Here is an 18,445-nt window from a genome sequence, read left to right as displayed (position 1 = left end):
CTATTTTCATATACTAAATAAATGCATTTTATTATTGAGCAAACTCAACAGTACTTTCTCTGTTCGAGTTAACAGAGCCGGTCAAACCATTGGGTGGCATAGGCGGTCACCTAGGGTGCTGTCATCTGATGGGCACCATTTGTTAAAGTTAAGGGCCGTGTGCTCTGGATACTGAGGGGAACCTGGTGGATGAACTATGATGATAGTGCTGAGTGGGAGCTGTTACTTGTTGGGTGCTGTTTATGAAACTAAAAGAGTGCCTGCTCCATACACCAAGGGGTGCATGATCCTTAAAGTCTGCAGTATATACTGGAAGTGCCAGGCAGGATTATCCGGCATACCACCTGGGAGAAGATGGGGACCCTTGCCTGGAAGGGAAGCCACAATGGAAGGATAGTGATGAGCTAACATCCCGTCCCAGATAGGTATGGGTCCTTTACCTGAACAGGAGAACAAAACAAGGGAGCAATGGAGGTAGGCTCCTGTTTCAGAATTTGTTTATTCCTCACTTCATTAGATGGCAGCATTTCAGAACTTCAATAAGCATGTGGACACCTGCGGGGTATGATGGGAATTGTAGTTTCCATGATTCAACCCTGCTGTGTTCTGTGGGGATTCATGATGCCTGTTTTGTGGGTCTTCCACTTGACCTGTAAGTGCATCCATCAGGCTATGCCCTGGCACTGGAAGTACTCCTGGGTCTGACATAAAAGGATGCCTTCCAGCCTCTTCCAGTTGAATGAGAGTTAGGAAGAAGGACAGCAACAAGGAAGGTGGATGGAGAGAGAAGAGAGGAAGGAAGGAAGGAAGGAAGGAAGGAAGGAAGGAAGGAAGGAAGAAAAATTTGTTTGTAATTGCTTGTGCAGCCTATTTGGAGAAAGTCTTTGTGAGGTATCTGACAATAAAACCCTCTGTTTGATTCTGTGACTGTATTTCTGTTGGCTGTTTTCAGGGTTAGGGGCACAGTGATGCCCCCTATCTGTCATAATACATAAAAGAAGCAATTTTTTCTACTGAAGGGGCGTGTGCTTTGGGCACCAAGGGGGACCACTCCCCCCAAACAAGCCCCCACAAGCCATTGAAGTCTAATAATACTGACTAGTAATACTAGTCTGTCTACCCAGCCTAGCACTCCAAATGGGCTTTACCTGGCACTGTGAGTTAATTTACAGTTGGCACATGGAACAGAAAACTCTTTGTGCCTGCCAGCTGTGAGTCTTGGCCCAACAAGTTAGATCTTGCATGATTTGTTGCAATTGAATGTCAGAGTTTCTGTTTGAAGTTCATAAAGGTGAGATGATAATTATTTTTGTGAAAGATAAATGTTATCCAAAGTGAAATATTCTGTTCTGTGATGCTTCACTGATTTTTCATTCTTAATTCAAGCGCCCAGTATCCAATATGTACATTCGTTACCCACAAATATGCTTGTATTTGTTACGACAGGCAGTTTATGAGATAATTTGTAGGTGAAGTCGTGCAGTATACTGGTACTGGGAAAGTACTGAAAAAACCCAATGTTTTGAAGGGTGCGGCACCAGCATTTCAGGATTTTTGTTACTGAAAGTAAATCAGCTTTGCTCAAAACACACCCCTACCTAATTCCCTTGACACTCGCTAATGCAGCTGTGAAAAAACGTCCATTTTGTAGACTTCACAAAATGAAACTATATGCTTTGATGTGATCAGGACCTAACAGGGGACCTCCTGCCCCTTAGTACTTCGACACGATCAGGACTTCACATTGGCTGCCGCATATTGCTTTGACGTGATTGGGACTTCATGGATGAGCGATGTGATCGGAACTTCTCATGGTCTCCCATTTTTCTCCAAAATCTTAGAAAAGGTTGTTGAGCAACAGCTGGTTGTTTTCCTTGAGAAAGATAAGCTTTTGGATCCACAGACTTTCAATAGCATCGCTCCACAGAACCAACTCTATCTAAAAAGTTTATTATATAGTGCCTTTCCTATCTATCGATTATATAGTGCCTTTCATGTCTACATCTATCTATCTATCTATCTATCTATCTATCTATCTATCTATCTATCTATCTATCTATCTATTACATTGTCGGGCAACCAGTGCGCGCACCGTGGAATTTTCTTGGGGCGCCGCAAAAACTTTTGTAAAATATTTAAAATTGCTAGTGCTTTTGCACTTTTGGTTGATTAAAAAGATAGTGTTTAAAGAAAAATATTTTATGTTGGAAAAACAGATAACAGTTAATCAGATTGTTGAATAAACAAATGTATTTATTTTGAATGCAAGTTAAAATTTTCGCTGTTCACCATTCATCATAATATCAACACCAGCGGTGTCAAAAACACATCTCGTGAGACTTAAAAAGTCTTGTTGTTAGAAGATCTCGCTCACTATTCGGATACGGAAATGAAATCTAAGAAACGCGAGAGACATCAAATGATCGAAAAGAAAATGCGCGCCTGTCTTTCGAAAATTGATCCACGCATCAATCTCATATGTGCTGAAAAACAATCTCAGTGTTCACATTAATTAAATTTAAGATTTATCCTTTGATTCCTTTATTAATAAAATGTCTTTCAAACTTGTAAAATTAACTGTTTTTATTGGCGATTATCCATAGATTGTGTCGTCACGACTTTATTTATGGGCAGTCCCTCAGGTGCGGCGCGAAAGAAAATTTTTGAACTCGAAAAAGGTTGCCTTTCACTGATCTATTATATAATGCATTTTACATCTATCTATCTATCTATCTATCTATCTATCTATCTATCTATCTATCTATCTATCTGTCTATCTATCTATCTGTCTGTCTGTCTGTCTGTCTTATTTATAGTTCCCTTTCTGTCTATCTATCTCTCTATCTATCTATTGTGAGAGATGGATGCCCCTAAAATGGAAGGATGGGTGATGACAGCTGCTTTTGGACACTGCCTCCCCCAAAACACTAGATGGCAGCTACCCTGGAGTGTAGTGGTGCCCCGGATTCCCACGGGGCATCCTGTGACTTGGACTTCGGTTTCTTAGCCATGTTGGGTGCCATGGGTGCCGCCAGGGGGTGCTGTGAAAGGACCTGGGGATTCATGCCCAGAAGTACTAGGAAGTCATGAGGATGGAAACCCCAAAGTGCTTCCTGGCTGATTAAAGACCTGGAATTTTCCATCAGACCCAGAAGTGCTGGCAAGTCATGCGGAAGGAAGAACAGAAGCACTTCCAAGTCAAGGACTCTATAAAGGACTGCTGTGAACCCAGCAAGTGAGCCAGAGTCGGGTGGAGGTGGACGAAGCTTTCTGGTAGGTGTCGATGAGAAAATAAAGAAAGAGAGAGAATTGTGATTATTGTTGTTGCATTTACTTGTATTATTGGTGGCAGTGGTGCTTCGAGGGCACCACCCAGCCATTGGTATGATGTGCAAGCTACAAACTGATTGCATCCCAGCCAGGATTCAAAGACAGTATCCTAGAACTGTGATGTAGCAGCACTAATCCATTTGATATCAAGTTGCCCACAGTTTGTTTCTCAAACCACACAGTACTGAGTGTAAGCCTGTAAAGAAGATCTTTCTACCTAATCATGTCCTGCTTTCTGTTGTATTTATGTTTGGATAATTTAGGAGCTGGGAACTTCTCTTAGTTCAATCCACCTGATTGGAGTCAGCCTGGGTGCTCACGTTGCTGGTTTCATTGGGAGCAGATTTAATGGAACAATCGGAAGAATTACTGGTAAGCTTCATCAACAATTCAAGATAACGTGCTGACATCCCCCTTCTGCATTTTGTTCCTACACTTATTCACACTGAATGAACACAGTTTTACGAATGGTGCCATAGCTTACAGATCATTGTTATTTTTAAGATGTGTTTCATACAATAAAGATTTTTCTTAAAAAATGCTCTTCTTAGATAATTCTGTCTTCTGTTAATACTGAAACACTGCCCACTAGAACTGAGCAATGATTACTTATTTTTGTCTGGCAGGATTTTTTTCCATTATTTATTTCTATATAGCACCATTCATGTAGATAGATAGAAAGGCACTATATAATTAAATCGATAGATAGATAGGCACTATATAATTAAATCAATAGATAGATAGATAGATAGATAGATAGATAGATAGATAGATAGGAAAGGCACTACAGTAAAACTCTGCTTAAAGCTACTCCATTTAATGCCGTTTCAGTATTACGCTGTTTATTTTCTAATTCTAATTTTTCATTGATTCACTTTGTAATCACATAAAGTGCGGTTTTGGGCGAAAATGTCGGTTTTCGCTGCAATTGCACAACTTGATTAGATACTCGCATGCAGTCTTGTTGCGTGTTTGATATCAGAGCAGTACAGTACACTGCGTATGCCTGTTGCATCACTGTTCATTTATGATTGGTCATCAACGTTATTGTGTAAGGACACACAAGAACAAAGTTTAGAAAATACCAAAGTAAAGTGGTATTTATTGATGAATAATGATACTAAATTGAACAAGGTATGATAGAAAATGAAACTGATAGTCTTTAAAAAAAGCTTAGAGAATATGGCAAGGATTGGATGTTGTCCTGGTGTGACGTTTGACCTAGCGATCAGATGCTTTTACTGATGTTCAGATGAAACGGTCACATGTGTCTCGGTCTCCTCTTCTAAGTCACCTACTCCCTGTTCTTTTTGGTTTCTAGGACAAGCCATAATTATATTAAAATTTCATGACATATGATATGGGACTTTGTGACATGAGATGGGCTGGCTGTCAAAGATTCTGATCTTTTTACACATTTCTGTTTCCAAGTGATAAGCTGACTGTCAGGCAGCTGGACAACTTTGCTCAAAGTTTCTGATCTTTTTATACATCTCTGTTCTCAAGTGATTAAATAATCAACACGTCCTGAGGCAAACCATCAAAACAGATGTTTAAGATGATAGGTTACTGGTACAGGAAGACACTGTAACTGTTCTGTTAAATATGTCCATCTTATTTGTTTGAGCTAAAAATATAATGAAAATATAAGCATCTATTATTAAAAAAATGGAGATCTGGCACTTCAAGACAGACAGACACAGACAGACAGATAGATAGATAGATAGATAGATAGATAGATAGATAGATAGATAGATAGATAGATAGATAGGAATTTTAAAGATGTATTGTTGAGATTATAAAGAACCCCCAGTCCCATTTCTTGACATGCTTCTGCTGAAAAAATTGTTCCCCGAAAGTCCTCAACCCTAGTGTGTCACAGAGAGGATGTGCAGCATTGGTCATAATGGCCATCCATTTTGTCTTTATTTTCTCCTCTTCTACTACCTCCAGTGGATCCTCATGACTTCCTCAAACTGAATCTGCCTCCTTAAACGACCTTGTTAATTTGGTGGGCCTCTCTTGAAGAGATGTTACCAGTCCAACCAGGGCTGGATTTAGATGAAAAGAGGCCCTAGGCTATTCCACTTATGAGGCCCTTTCACCTCCCATTGTTAAGTTTGTTCAAATTGCTAACAATTTGAATGTAGGCCCCTCTTGATCTTGAGGCCCTAGGCTGAAGCCTAGTTAGCCTATAGGCAAATCCGGCCCTGAGTCCAACACACTATGGGTGGTATCTTTTTGGTCATTCAGGGTCTTTACTCACTGTTATATTCAATGGGAAAAGGTTGCATACAGGTTTCTAAATGTTTTGCGATAGGCTGCTGTGGGTAGTTGACGCAATTGTGTTGGCAATTCTGCAGGGGGAAGTGCCATCAAAGTATTTTGTATTATTTGGCATTGTTTGACAAGCAAAACAGCTGAGTTTTGTTTCGTATACAGTTTTAGAAAAATTGCCACTAAAAATGGTTTCACACGTGTGAAATGTGAAACTCCCTACGTTAAGATTTTTTTCTTTTTAATTTTTTATGATGGACAGCAAGGAATATTGTAATCAAAAGGTTATTCCACAGCCCAAAAATCACTGCCTTTTACCTCAGCAGCAATCCAACACTGCAATTTCCATGTCTCCTACCATCTGGCTCCATACACTCTCCTCTGGCTCATGTGGTACCAGACTACAAATTCAAGCCATCGGCTCAGTTTTACTCCACTCATTTTGGGGTCAGAGGTAATACCATGTAGGTGTACTTTCCCCATCTCCGTGGGTCAATCCAAGCCTGGGTTCTCCCATAGATTCACCAGCAGCCGCACACCAAGTCAATGCATTTTAGCCACAGAGAAGGGCCTGCAGGCACACACACTCTAGACATGACCCCTGCTTTCAGTACTCTGCTCCATATTAAACAGTGGCGGCCTTTAACACATGAAGAAGAAGGACGTACAGTTCATGTGCTAATGATTTGAATTTATCTTGTGGTGAAACACAATTTGTTTTGCAATTCTTTGCTCTCAAAATGTTCATACTGAATTTCTTTACTTTTCATAGACTTTCTGAATTTCTGCAAATGTTGGAAATTTGCTGTTTTTTCTTTTTGTTTTTTTACTGATCTTTACCACCAATTTATTTTAGGTCTTGATCCAGCAGGCCCCCTATTTACTGGTAGATCACCAAAGGAGAGACTCGATCCTAATGATGCTATGTTTGTGGATGTCCTACATACAGATATTGATGGTATGTAAGATATTCTCATTTCTCTAATTCCTAAAAACTAACCGTTCTTTAATTTATATGTTCACACTCTGGACCAAAAGATTATAGTTTTCTCCAGTAAGCTTCTAAATGATGTTTTCATTATATATATATATATATATATATATATATATATATATATATATATATATATATATATATATATATACGTCTACATGTGGACGTGTCTGTGTCTGTGTGTTCGGCCCAGAAGTGCAAGGCTACAGCATGAAGCTCAAAGAGCCGGCAAGGCAGCCCCAAGTTAACAAGTCAGAAAAACAAAGAAGTGCGAGGTTACAGCATGAAGCTGAAAGACACATGGAAGCTAAAACATCTTGGTTAAAACCACTTACCAACCAAAAATATTTTACTCTCACTTTGATGTCAATCCTATTGGGGCATCCCCCTCAGCCTGCTAAACCTGTAGGGCAGTGGTCTCCAACTCTGGTCCTGGAGGTCTGGAGTAGCTGCAGGTTTTCTATTCTAAACTTTTTCTTAATAGGTGACCAGTTTTTTAATTAACTACTTTTCCTTTCATTTTAATTGACCTGTTTTTAAAGATTTCTTCCCATGAATTTCTTCACCGTTCTTCTGAATTACTTAATTTCTTTCTCTTAAATGGCACCCAAACAGAAATGAAATGTGAAATGAGTGAGCAAATAGAAGGTCAACTAAGTCAGGGCCTCAAACTCCAGAAGTTAATTAGCAACAAAAATGGGTCACTCATTAAGAAAAGGGTGAGAATGGAAACCTGCAGCCACTGTGGCCCACCAGGACCAGAGTTGGGGACCCCTGCTGTAGGAGAAGAGAGCTTGAAAATCTTCCCTACACCAGCTGCCCTGTATTTACTTTGTTACTTCAACAACTCTAGATATTTAAACAACATATAGAAATTTAAAAACAATGTGGTATTCATTAAATTAGAATAAGAGTAGCAAAAGAAAATATAATAAAAAATATAAATGGATAGCAAATTCTGGATGTATATATATTTAGTTTTACACATACAAGGTGTGATATATGATTAATTCAAAATCCTGCTCGCAGCGCCAAATATATTATCATGGGATGGGTGGAACTCACCAAGTTCATTAATGGATTGGTTTACTCTCGTATCCTAATCACACATGCACACACACGCCCACACACACACACACACACAGACTTCTATGTCACATAACCAGTTGTGGGCATAGAAGCCATAATCAATATGGCCACAGCCATGCAAATATCAACACAAAATGATAGGGACAGCATCATTGTTAAGAAATTAACGGGTGTTGCTAGAATAATAATAAAGTATTAGTATATTAAGAAAACAAAACAATAATGGTCAGAAACACAAATTAAAAAAACTACAACCCAGAGTGTCCAAAACCTAAATTTATGACAGATTCTTCTCAGCTCAGAAATGGTATAAACATATACAGTAGATGAATGCAAACAAATAAGACCATTCACCCTGGTGCAGGCTTTTTGCTAAAGACATTGTATTGTGTAGCACCAGATAGACCAGATCATCAAGATTCACAAGTTAGTCTGCAGGGAGAGTTACTGAAAAGAGTGAGAAAGTTTGAATATCTAGGATCGGGGTAGCTCAATATGGAGAATTAGTTCCAGAGATAACCCACAGAGTGCAGTGTGGATGGAACTGGAACTGGAAAAATATCAGGAGTATGATTTGACCAAGGAATTAAGGAATAGGTTAAATGTAAGCTTTTTTAGACAGTCGTAACACAAGCAATGGTGTATGGAGCTGAGACATGAGCAGTAAAATGGAGCTGTGAAGGAGAAGAAGTTAGATGTGGCAGAAATGAGAATGTTGAGATGGATATGTGGAGTCACAGAAAAAGGACAGAGGAAGAAATGAGACCATCAGTGGTACAGCCAAAGTGAGAGAGATGGCTAAGAAAGTACAGGAAACTAGGTTTAATTGATATGGACGTGTGATGAGGAGAGACAAGGGATATGTGGGAAAATGAGTGATGGACATGGGTAAGAGAAAGCAAGGAAAGCTGAAGTGGATGTGGATGGATAAAGTAAAAGATCTCAAGGAAAGGGGTTGACTGAGGAGAAGGTGCAGGACAGAGGTGTCTGGAGAAGGTTGATCAAGTACATTGACCCCACATAGAAATGCATGAAGAGAAAGAAGAAGAATTACAACATGCCTCATCACAGGGCGTTTTACCTGTCTATAAAGATCACAATATAATATTCTTTTGAATCTTGAGTATACTTTTCAATGAGCTACAGTACAAGTAGAAACAACAGTTCTGCATTGACACTAACAGGAACTCGGATGAAGACAACCCTGCATGAAGACAGAGCACATTGCCTTTGGTTAACGGTTAAAGATAAATTATGTGAAATAGGAAGTTACAAAACAGGAAAGCATAGAGTCAATGTGAGAAAAACCTGAAGAACAGATGTAAAAGTCAAGAGTAAGATTCTTCAGCATGAGTAGTGCCTATGAGGTGCAGCGGGTGCAACTCAACCTTAGTCAGATCTTCACTGCATCATTGGCAATTGTGGCTAAACAATACCCCTACATTAAATAAATAATAAATTATATGTTCAAGGCCGTTGATTTGCTACACTAAATTGAGTGAGTGGGTGGGGCTGATGCATTGTCCAGGTTAGATGAATCGATTTCTACTTTATGTCCAGTGCTTCCAGAGCAGACTGTGGTCCACTATCCCCCTGAATATTGACAGATTCCAAAAAACAAATGTATTAATATCATTTATAGATAAATATTTCACTTTTCATACTGATTTCCAACTATTTTAACACTAATGTGATATTTTCAGCTTTAGGTTACAGGGAACCTCTTGGTCATATAGATTTTTATGCCAATGGAGGAACGGATCAACCAGGCTGCCCCAGAACCATTTTAGCCGGTAAGCTTGTGATTTTTTTTGTTGATAAATAAATCACACCTACTGTAAATAAAAATAATAAATCCTGCTGTATTTACATTAGTTAATGGTAGTTTACTGTTTAAAAATTGATTTCAGTATAAAATTCATAAGAAATGTGGTGAGTTAGAGTGCCTTTCTATTATTGAATTACAGTATGTCAAGCAGTGTGGTTTTATCCTTTTGCACTTACTGTAATAAGAATGAAAATTAGAACACCTAATAGGCAACCTTGGCAGTTGTGCAAACTACAGAATGATAACTTTGTAGAGAGAAAAGAAAAGACAAAAGCTGAGAGTGCAGGTGAACGTGCCGTGGCTGTTAACCCTTTGTACAGCACCAACACCGGCCCCATGATGCAGCACGGGATTGACTGTCAGAAAAAGGGGTGAGCAGGACTGTCCTGGAAGGCGAGTATGCAGTCACTAAATGTTTGGGAGAAAGACACATTTTTTTTCCTTGATTCTGACCCCCCTCTGCTCCCCAGTTTAAAATTATAAATCAAACAAGTCAGACATTGTGACTAAAGTGCGCATTGCAAGGGGATTTGCATACATTTGGGTCACAAAGTGTAGAAATGACAACATTTTTTGTACACAGCTCCCCCATTTAAGGACACCATAATGTTTTATGACATAGCAATAGCGGTTCTATTAAAGCTGTCATATATAGCCCAGTGGCTGTGGGGTATCTGTTGATGAAGAAAGATCCACGAATCTTGACTTTGCTGACGATGTTGTGATCTTCATGGAGTCAATTGAGGCTCTGATCGGAGTGCTCGAGAGACTGAGTGAGGAGTCTGAGTGTCTGGGCTTGCGAGTTTCCTGGATAAAAACCAAGATCCAGGCCTTTAATGACCTCTTTGGCTTGGCCATCAGCAGTGTGTCTGTCTGCGGAGAGAGTGTTGACCTTGTTGAGAGGTTTGCTTACCTTGGCAGTGACATTCATGTCTCTGGTGACTCTTCCTATGAAGTCAGTAGACAGATTGGGAGAGCATCGGGGGTCATGAGGTAGCTAGAAAGGGGTGTGTGGCGCTCCCGATATCTCTGCAAAAGGACAAAGGTCCAAGACTTTAGAGTCCTGGTGCTTCCTGTCTTGCTATATAGTTGTGAGACATGGATGCTATCCAGTGACCTGAGATGAAGACTGGACTCCTTTGGTACTGTGTCTCTCCGGAAAATCCTTGGGTACCGTTGGTTTGACTTTTTGTCAAGTGAGCAGATGCTCATGGAGTCCCGAATGAGGCACATTACCTGCATTGTGGTGGAGCGTCAGTTATGGCACTATGACCATGTGGCACGATTGGGGTGATCCAGCTCGTAAGATCCTCGATGTTGGGGACCTGAGTGGCTGGACCAGGCCAAGGGGTTGCTTACGTAACACCTGGCTGCAGCAGATAGAGGGTCATTTCTGGATGGTGGGACTGCACTGCGTGTCTGCCTGGGGGGTATATCACTTCTGCAAGCAAACTATGATTCTTAGCATGATGAGAGAAGTCACAAAATAAACCGCAAGCAAATTATAGAGAAAAACTCGAATTAAACCGGTTAAGTAGCTCTCTCCTGAAAAGCGGACAGACAGACAGATGTCGGATTTTATTTAAAGAGAGATATGACTGGAATTTATGCAGATCCCCTTAAATGAATGTCTGCAGAGTGCACTTTAATCACAATGTCTGGATGGTGTGATTTGTAATTTTAAACTATGGCATAGGGGGCAAATCAATGAAAAAAATGTGTCTTTGTCCCAAACATTGTGGAGGGTACTGCAAATTGACAAAGTTTGGTGATGAGATCAGCAAGTGCAGTCAGGCAAATGTGAAATACCCAAAGACTAGAAATCATGTAATGTGACATCATCTTTAGTTCACATTAACGTACAACAATCAACTAGAAGCTGCTAATAAAACACAAGGTACAGGACTACAACACCAAGCAGTCTCTGAGGAACGCTGCATGTTGATGTTTGGTCATCATGCTCTTTTATCCTGTTCTTTATTTTATTAACTATGTGCCTAAATGAAGTCCCTTTGTATCTGCATTGGCTAATGGAATAATACATATCATTTGAATTTCCATTCTTTAACATAAAATCACTTGTTTTTCAGGCAAAGAATACTTAGTCTGTGACCATCAGAGATCTGTGTTCTTATTTCTGTGCTCCTTGAATAAGACATGTGATATAACAGCATACCCATGTTCATCATATATAGATTTTCTGGATGGAAAATGTACCGATTGCACTGCCTTTTCCCCAGCACCGTGTCCCATATTGGGTAAGTATAATGCCTTGACCATAACTTGCCTCTTTGGACACTAGGGGGTGCTGCAGGTCCCCAAACCTAACAGAAAAGACACAGGGCACAAGTTAAAAGCATCAAACAGCCTTTTTATTGCCCAAAGCGTTTCCCACCACCACAGCCACAAGTACAAGAACAGTAGAGCACACAGTTATCCTTCTTTCTCGCTCTCTTGCTTTTTGCCTCCTCTTCTGCTCCTCCCAGTAAGCTTCATTCACCTTCCACCTGACTCTGTCTCATCTCTATGAGGCCAGCAAGTCCCTTTATATTGGCCAACCAGAAAGTGCTTCTGCTCTTCCGTCCATATGGTTTGTAAGCACTTCCGGATTAAGGCTGAAACCCCTTGCCATATGGCTCCTCAGTCTTTGCAATGTCCATTGGTGGCACCCACAGTACTCAACAGGGCTCAGGTAAAGAACTCCAAGTCCCATGATATCCTGTGGGAATCCAGGGCACCACAGCAAGCCAGGAGAGCTGCCATCTAGTGTTCTGAGGGAGGTAGTGCCCTAAAGAAGTTGCCATCCCCCCTCCTTCCATCTTTTGGGTGTCCCGGCCTGGTTGGGCTGCCGGTCGTCCCTTACTCTTCTTATTTGTCATTGCCTGGCCATGACCATTACTTGTGCATCACTAGAATCATTTTGTTGAGTCAGATAACTTTGAAAATTTGTTATATTGCTAATATTTTTTTTAAATAATTCCTGCAAAGGCTATTGTGGTTTGGATATCTGAGAACATTTATAGATGGATGGTTTGGCCATTTATTTCCTCAACAGTAAATATATATTTTTAATGATTATTATGGATTGCATATGGTGTTTATTGATTTGGAGAAAGAATATGATAGAGTGCCACATCAAGAGGTCTGGAGGTACATGAGAGAGAAAGGAGGACTGGAGAAGTGTGTGATGATTGTCTAGGATGTGTATGAAGGAGTGAGGACTCGGGTTAAAAGCAGTGTTGTGGTAATGGAGAAGAGCCCAGGTGTTCACTTTTTTGGATAAAAGCAAAATCAAAAGAAATTTGCAGTTCTTAATTTTGATTAGAGGTGCTTGCGTCTAGTTACAATTTAGACTTTTAGAGTCTTGGACCTTTGTTTTATGACTTTTTTGGCCTTGGTAATTTGCTCCCAACAATGGCCTTTGGTCTGCATTTAATGCATTCCTCTATCTTTCCAATATCTTTTCTTGTAGTCCGTCATGATGTGCGTAACATCGCACAGAATACCAAGTTGCCCTCATTTTTTGAAATTGCATCCACATTTCTTGGTATGTGTGACACAGTGGCACAATAAGTAGCAATGGTGCCTTATGGATCCAATGACCAAGGATTAAAATTCCTTCCTTCCTGATGGTGTCTGTCAGTGGCAGTGCTGCTGTCTTGCAGTAAGGAGACCAGGTTTTGTGTCCTGGTTTCCCCCTTCATGTGGTTTGCATGTTCTTCCTGTTTCCTTGGCTATGCTAAATTGAACCCCTGGGGTGTGTGATAGACTGGCACCCTGTCCAGGGCTTGCTTCTCCCTATACTAGCTGGAATAGGTTCCATTCCCCACCACAATGGCCCTGGGTCTGCATTAAGTGTGTTAGAAAATGACCTGACATGCAGTCTGTATGAAGTTTGTACTTTGTACATCCTTCCTCCTTCTGATAGGGATTTTCCTCCATGTTCTCTGATTTTCTTTCCACGTCCCTTAAATACGAGCCCCTTAGGTTCATTGGTAATTCCAATCTAGCCCCCTGAGGGTTTGTCTGTGAGTGTGCAATCTGTCCAAGGTTGTTCTCCATACCCAGGGCTAGCAGGATAGGCACTGGCTACCCACAACTGTGAATTGGATTTAAGTGGTTTTGAGAACTAGAAGAGAGACGTCTTACTATTCCTTTGACTACCTTTTTACCTTCACTGAAATTTAGTTGGCTGATCAATTGTTCACATGGTGACTCTCTTACTGTTCAGACATTTATTACTATCTTTTGTTTATATGTCATATTTCTTGTCACTAACCCTTCACATGATTTTGGAGTGTCACTTTGATGTCAACAACCTAGTGTTCATGCATAGCTTGTGAAACATGTCACTAAGTTGTGACAGTGGCATCTTGAGGATCGAGGCTATTTAACACTCTGTATTCAAAACGAACTTGACTGATCTTAGATGAAGTGCTAGCGAGAGCTTCAAGGAAATTCAAATTCTGATATTTGGTTTTGAGTCTTGAAAAATCATAGGGTTCTAGTTCAGAAGTACCAACATCCCTTCTAAAATAGCAACCATTCCTTTGGATTGGCTTTGGAAGCATTTTTAACTTGTTCTGGGTGCCATTTTTAGAAAGTATTCAGACCCCCACATTTTTTACATATTTTGTTATATTACAATCTTGTGCTAAAATCATTTGCATTTATTTCCCCCCAACAAGCAACACTCAATCTCTAAATAAACTTCTCAAAAAAATTAAAGGAACTCTTTGAAAACACATCAGATCTCAATGGGAAAAAAAATCCTGCTAGATGTCTTTACTGATATGGACTGATATGGTAACATTTTAGGAACGAAAGGATGGCACATCGTTTGATGGAAATGAAAATAATCAACCTACAGAGGGCTGAATTCAAAGACACCCCGAAAATCAAAGGGAACAAATGATCCGGCAGGGTAGTCCACTTTGTCGAAACTTCATTGCAGCAACTCCAAATTGTACTCAATAGTTTGTATGCCCCCCACCCATGGGCTTGTATGTATGCCTGACAATGTTGGGGGGCACAATGTTCCCAAAGAGACAACGATAAGTGTCCTGGGGGATCTCCTTCCAGATCTGGAACAGGGCATCACTGAGCTCTTGGACAGTCTGAGGTGCAACCTGGCAGCGTCGGATGGACCCAAATATAATGTCCCACCCAGAGGTGTTCTATTGGATTTAGGTCAGACGAGTGAGCGTGGGGGTCAGTCAATGGTATCAATTCCTTCATCCTCCAGGAACTGCCTGAATACTCTCACCATATGAGGCCAGACATTGTCGTGCACCAGGAGGAACCCAGGACTCACTGTACCAGTATAGGGTCTGACAATGGGTCCAAGGATTTCATCCCGATACCTAATGGCAGTCAAGGTGTCGTTGTCTGTGCGTCCCTCCACGGATATGCCTCCCCAGACCATCACTGACCCATCACCAAACTGGTCATACTGAACAATGTTACAGGCAGCATAACATTCTCCACAGCATCTCCAGACCATTTCACGTCTGTCACATGTGCTCATGCTGAACCTGCTCTCTTCTGTGAAAACCACAAGGCACCAGTAGTGGACCTGCCAATTCTGGTATTCTATGGCAAATGCCAATCGAACTCTATGGTGCCGGGTGGGTAGTGAGCACAGGGCCCACTAGAGGATGTCAGGCCCTCAGGCCACCCTTATGAAGTCTGTTTCTGATTGTTTGGTCAGAAAAATTCACACCACTGGCCTGTTGGAGGTCATTTTGTAGTGTTATGGCAATACTCATCCTGTTCCTCCATTGCCCAAAGGAGCAGATACCGATGGGTCCTGCTGATGGGTTAATGACCTTCTACGAGGGGCCCTGTCCAGCTCTCCTAGAGTAACTGCCTGTCTCCTGAAATCTCATCCATGCTCTTGAGACTGTGCTGGGAGACACAGCAAACCTTCTGGCAATGACAGGCACGTATAGATATGCCATCCTGGAGAAGCTGGACTAGTGCTCTAGTGCACCAAACTAGCTGAAGCTGATTAACAAGCCCCTCTGCTACTAACTGGCAGATCAATAGCCCAGAGGTTTGATTTGGCAACTTCTGTTATCGTGCTAAGTATCATAGTTTGTTTGCTGAAGAAATTTATTCACGCTAATCTGAGACAAAGATTACGGGCCGAGGGGAGGGGGGAGTGTGACGTCAGGAGTGGGGAGCCGGGAGGGGCCCTCCTCACTCACGTGCCAGACTCCATTCGACTTGGTGCACCTTGCCTCCGCTTAGCTAGCAATAACTGTTTGTTTATTGATTTTTAAAGCTTGTCCTGTTTCACTACTATGTGGGCAGAGCCACAGGGGACAGCTAGTATATGATATAAATAAACACAGAATTTTAGGAATCTTTGCAAATTTATTAAAAATAAAAGAACTGAGGATTCAGACTCATTTTTAAGTTCTTTGTTGAAACCCCTTTGGCAGCCATTCCAGCCTGGAGTCTTCTTGGGTCTGAGATATCAAGCTTCACACAACTGGATTTGGAGATGTTCTGCTATTCTTCTCTGCTGATCTTGTTCCCTATAGTATGAGAGTCCTTTAGGTTGCATTTTACAAATTCCAAGACAGCTTTCCTGTGTTGTCTCTACCATAAGGCCCAGATTAGTGGAATGTTTCAATGGGGGACTATCTTTCTGGAAGTTTTATCCATGTCAACACAGGTTCTCTGGAGGCCAGCTAGAGTGACCATTCTGTTTTTTCTCACCTCTCTTACTAAGACCCTACTCACAAAGAGTTGTGGTTGTTCCAGACTTTAAGGAATCTAAAAATTATAATGATCATTATGCTCATAGTAGCCTTCAATGCTGCAGAATGTTTCTGTAGCTTTTTCCAAATCTGTGCCTTAACACATTCCTGTCTCTAAGCTTGCAGTTTAGGCCTGGTTTTTGCTTAAATGTAGGACTTTCTATAGACAGGTGTGTGCCTTTCCTAAATATCCATCCATCCATCCATTTTCCATCCCGTTGAATCCAAACACAGGGCCACGGGGGTCTGCTGGAGCCAATCCTGGGCAGGGCGCCAACCCACCGCAGTTTCCTAAACATGTCCATGTGAATTGAATCAACCACAGGTGGACTCCAAACAAGATGTAGAAACATCTCAGTGATGATCAATCAATAGAACAAGATGAACCTGAAACAATTTTTAAATGTCACAAGAAAGGGAACGAACACTTGTGTCAATATGTTATTTCAGTTTTTCATAAAGTTTTAATACATTTGTAAAAAATTCCTTAAACTCCTGTTTTTGTTTTATCGTTCTGGGTATGGAGTGTTGCTTGATATAAGAAAAAATAATTTTAAATGATTTTAGCAGAAGGCAACAGCATAACCAAATATGAAAAAAAAAAGGTGAAAGGGTCCAAAGAGTTTCTGTGGGTGATGTGTATTGGACCACTGCCTTTGAGTCTTCATGCTTTTGTCATAGTCTGGAGTACTTGGATGAAATTAACACAAACAACACGCAAATGTCACATGCAGTTTCCAAGCGTTACAAGTCCACTGTTCTTCCTGAACTATCATATAGTATCATAGCGTGCTGCTTCCAATAATAAAATGTTTTATTTTCAGGATATAATGTCTATAAATGGAAGGAAGCACTTATGCAACGGGGGCAAACAAAAGCATACTTCTCTACGACTGCAGATGTGCCATTTTGCAGTAAGTATCTTCATTACTTCTTATGATATGGCACAGTAGGAGAAACTTGCAATCAAAGAAAACTGAAGCTACAGGTTTAATAATTCCTGAAAATGACAGTTTGCTGTGTTTATTTTAGTAAAACATTTTGCTTAAAGATCTACAAGCTGCACATGTAGCCATGTTAGTGCAGTAATAAAGTATTATCTATCTATCTATCTATCTATCTATCTATCTATCTATCTATCTATCTATCTATCTATCTATCTATTATATAGTGCCATTCCTATCTATCTATCTATCTATCTATCTATCTATCTATCTATCTATCTATCTATCTATCTATCTATTATATAGTGCCATTCCTATCTATCTATCTATCTATCTATCTATCTATCTATCTATCTATCTATCTATCTATCTATCTATCTATCATATAGTGCCATTCCTATCTATCTATCTATCTATCTATCTATCTATCTATCTATCTATCTATCTATCTATCTATCTATCTATCTATTATATAGTGCCATTCCTGTCTCTCTATCTATCTATCATATAGTACCTTTCCTCTCTTTCTGTTGTTGTGGTAGTGATGCCCACACGTCCCACTGTTTAGATGTTTTTGTTTTTTGATCAGTTTTGATTTATTAAATTTGGATTCCCCTCTTTGGTATTAAACTTTGTCATTTTCAAATTTAGGCAATTTTCTTTTTCTGTCTTCCTTCCATGTTTTCATCGTTGTCTGACCCTTAACTACAAGTTTGTTTTTGCAGTCCTTGTTCCTTTTTTATGATTTTAGCTTTTTCAAGAAACACACTTCAATATCTGCAACACCAATTGCAAGAAAAACAGCAGAGAAAATGTTTTATAAGTGTAGCTGCGTTTTTCCAAAATTGTGAAAGTTCAGCAGCTCTAAATTAAAAATAGGATTCAACAAAAGACTAACGTGCCAAAATGATTCCACAGACAAAATATCTTCGTTTTTAAAAGTTTTAGTTAAAATTCAAATTAAAACAGTTCACACAAAAAAAGAAAATTAAAATAGCAAAAAAAAGAAAAGTTCTTGGTAAGAAAAGTTTGTTCAAAGCTTAAATCTTGTTACATTTCAAATCGTTACTAATCATTTAATGTTTCTGAACCATTTCTAGACGGTCAGATAACTGTATGCCTATCCCATCTCTGAGTTGAAAATGGGTCTTTCAAGTCCCTGTGTACTGAGACCTGTTGTAAACACAACTGACACAATTATCACACTGCATCTCAG

The 18,445-nt window shown here is 40.1% G+C and overlaps 1 protein-coding gene across 3 annotated transcripts in view; it reads left to right on the top strand.

The window, feature by feature from the left end:
• The window catches only part of lipib (lipase, member Ib), a 90,761-nt gene that overhangs the window by 57,181 nt on the left and 15,135 nt on the right, over positions 1-18,445 (top strand). For all 3 annotated transcript variants that reach the window (XM_039745872.1, XM_039745873.1, XM_039745874.1), the window contains exons 4-8: positions 3,594-3,702; positions 6,464-6,565; positions 9,394-9,483; positions 11,609-11,776; positions 17,110-17,199. In XM_039745872.1, coding sequence (XP_039601806.1) covers positions 3,594-3,702; positions 6,464-6,565; positions 9,394-9,483; positions 11,609-11,776; positions 17,110-17,199 — 559 coding nt within the window. The remainder of the gene's footprint in view (positions 1-3,593; positions 3,703-6,463; positions 6,566-9,393; positions 9,484-11,608; positions 11,777-17,109; positions 17,200-18,445) is intronic.

Source organism: Polypterus senegalus, chromosome 2 (assembly GCF_016835505.1).
Source record: "Polypterus senegalus isolate Bchr_013 chromosome 2, ASM1683550v1, whole genome shotgun sequence".
Lineage (NCBI taxonomy): Eukaryota > Metazoa > Chordata > Cladistia > Polypteriformes > Polypteridae > Polypterus > Polypterus senegalus.
The sequence above is the reverse complement of the archived record's forward strand: the minus strand, read 5'-3'. Positions and strand labels throughout refer to the sequence as shown.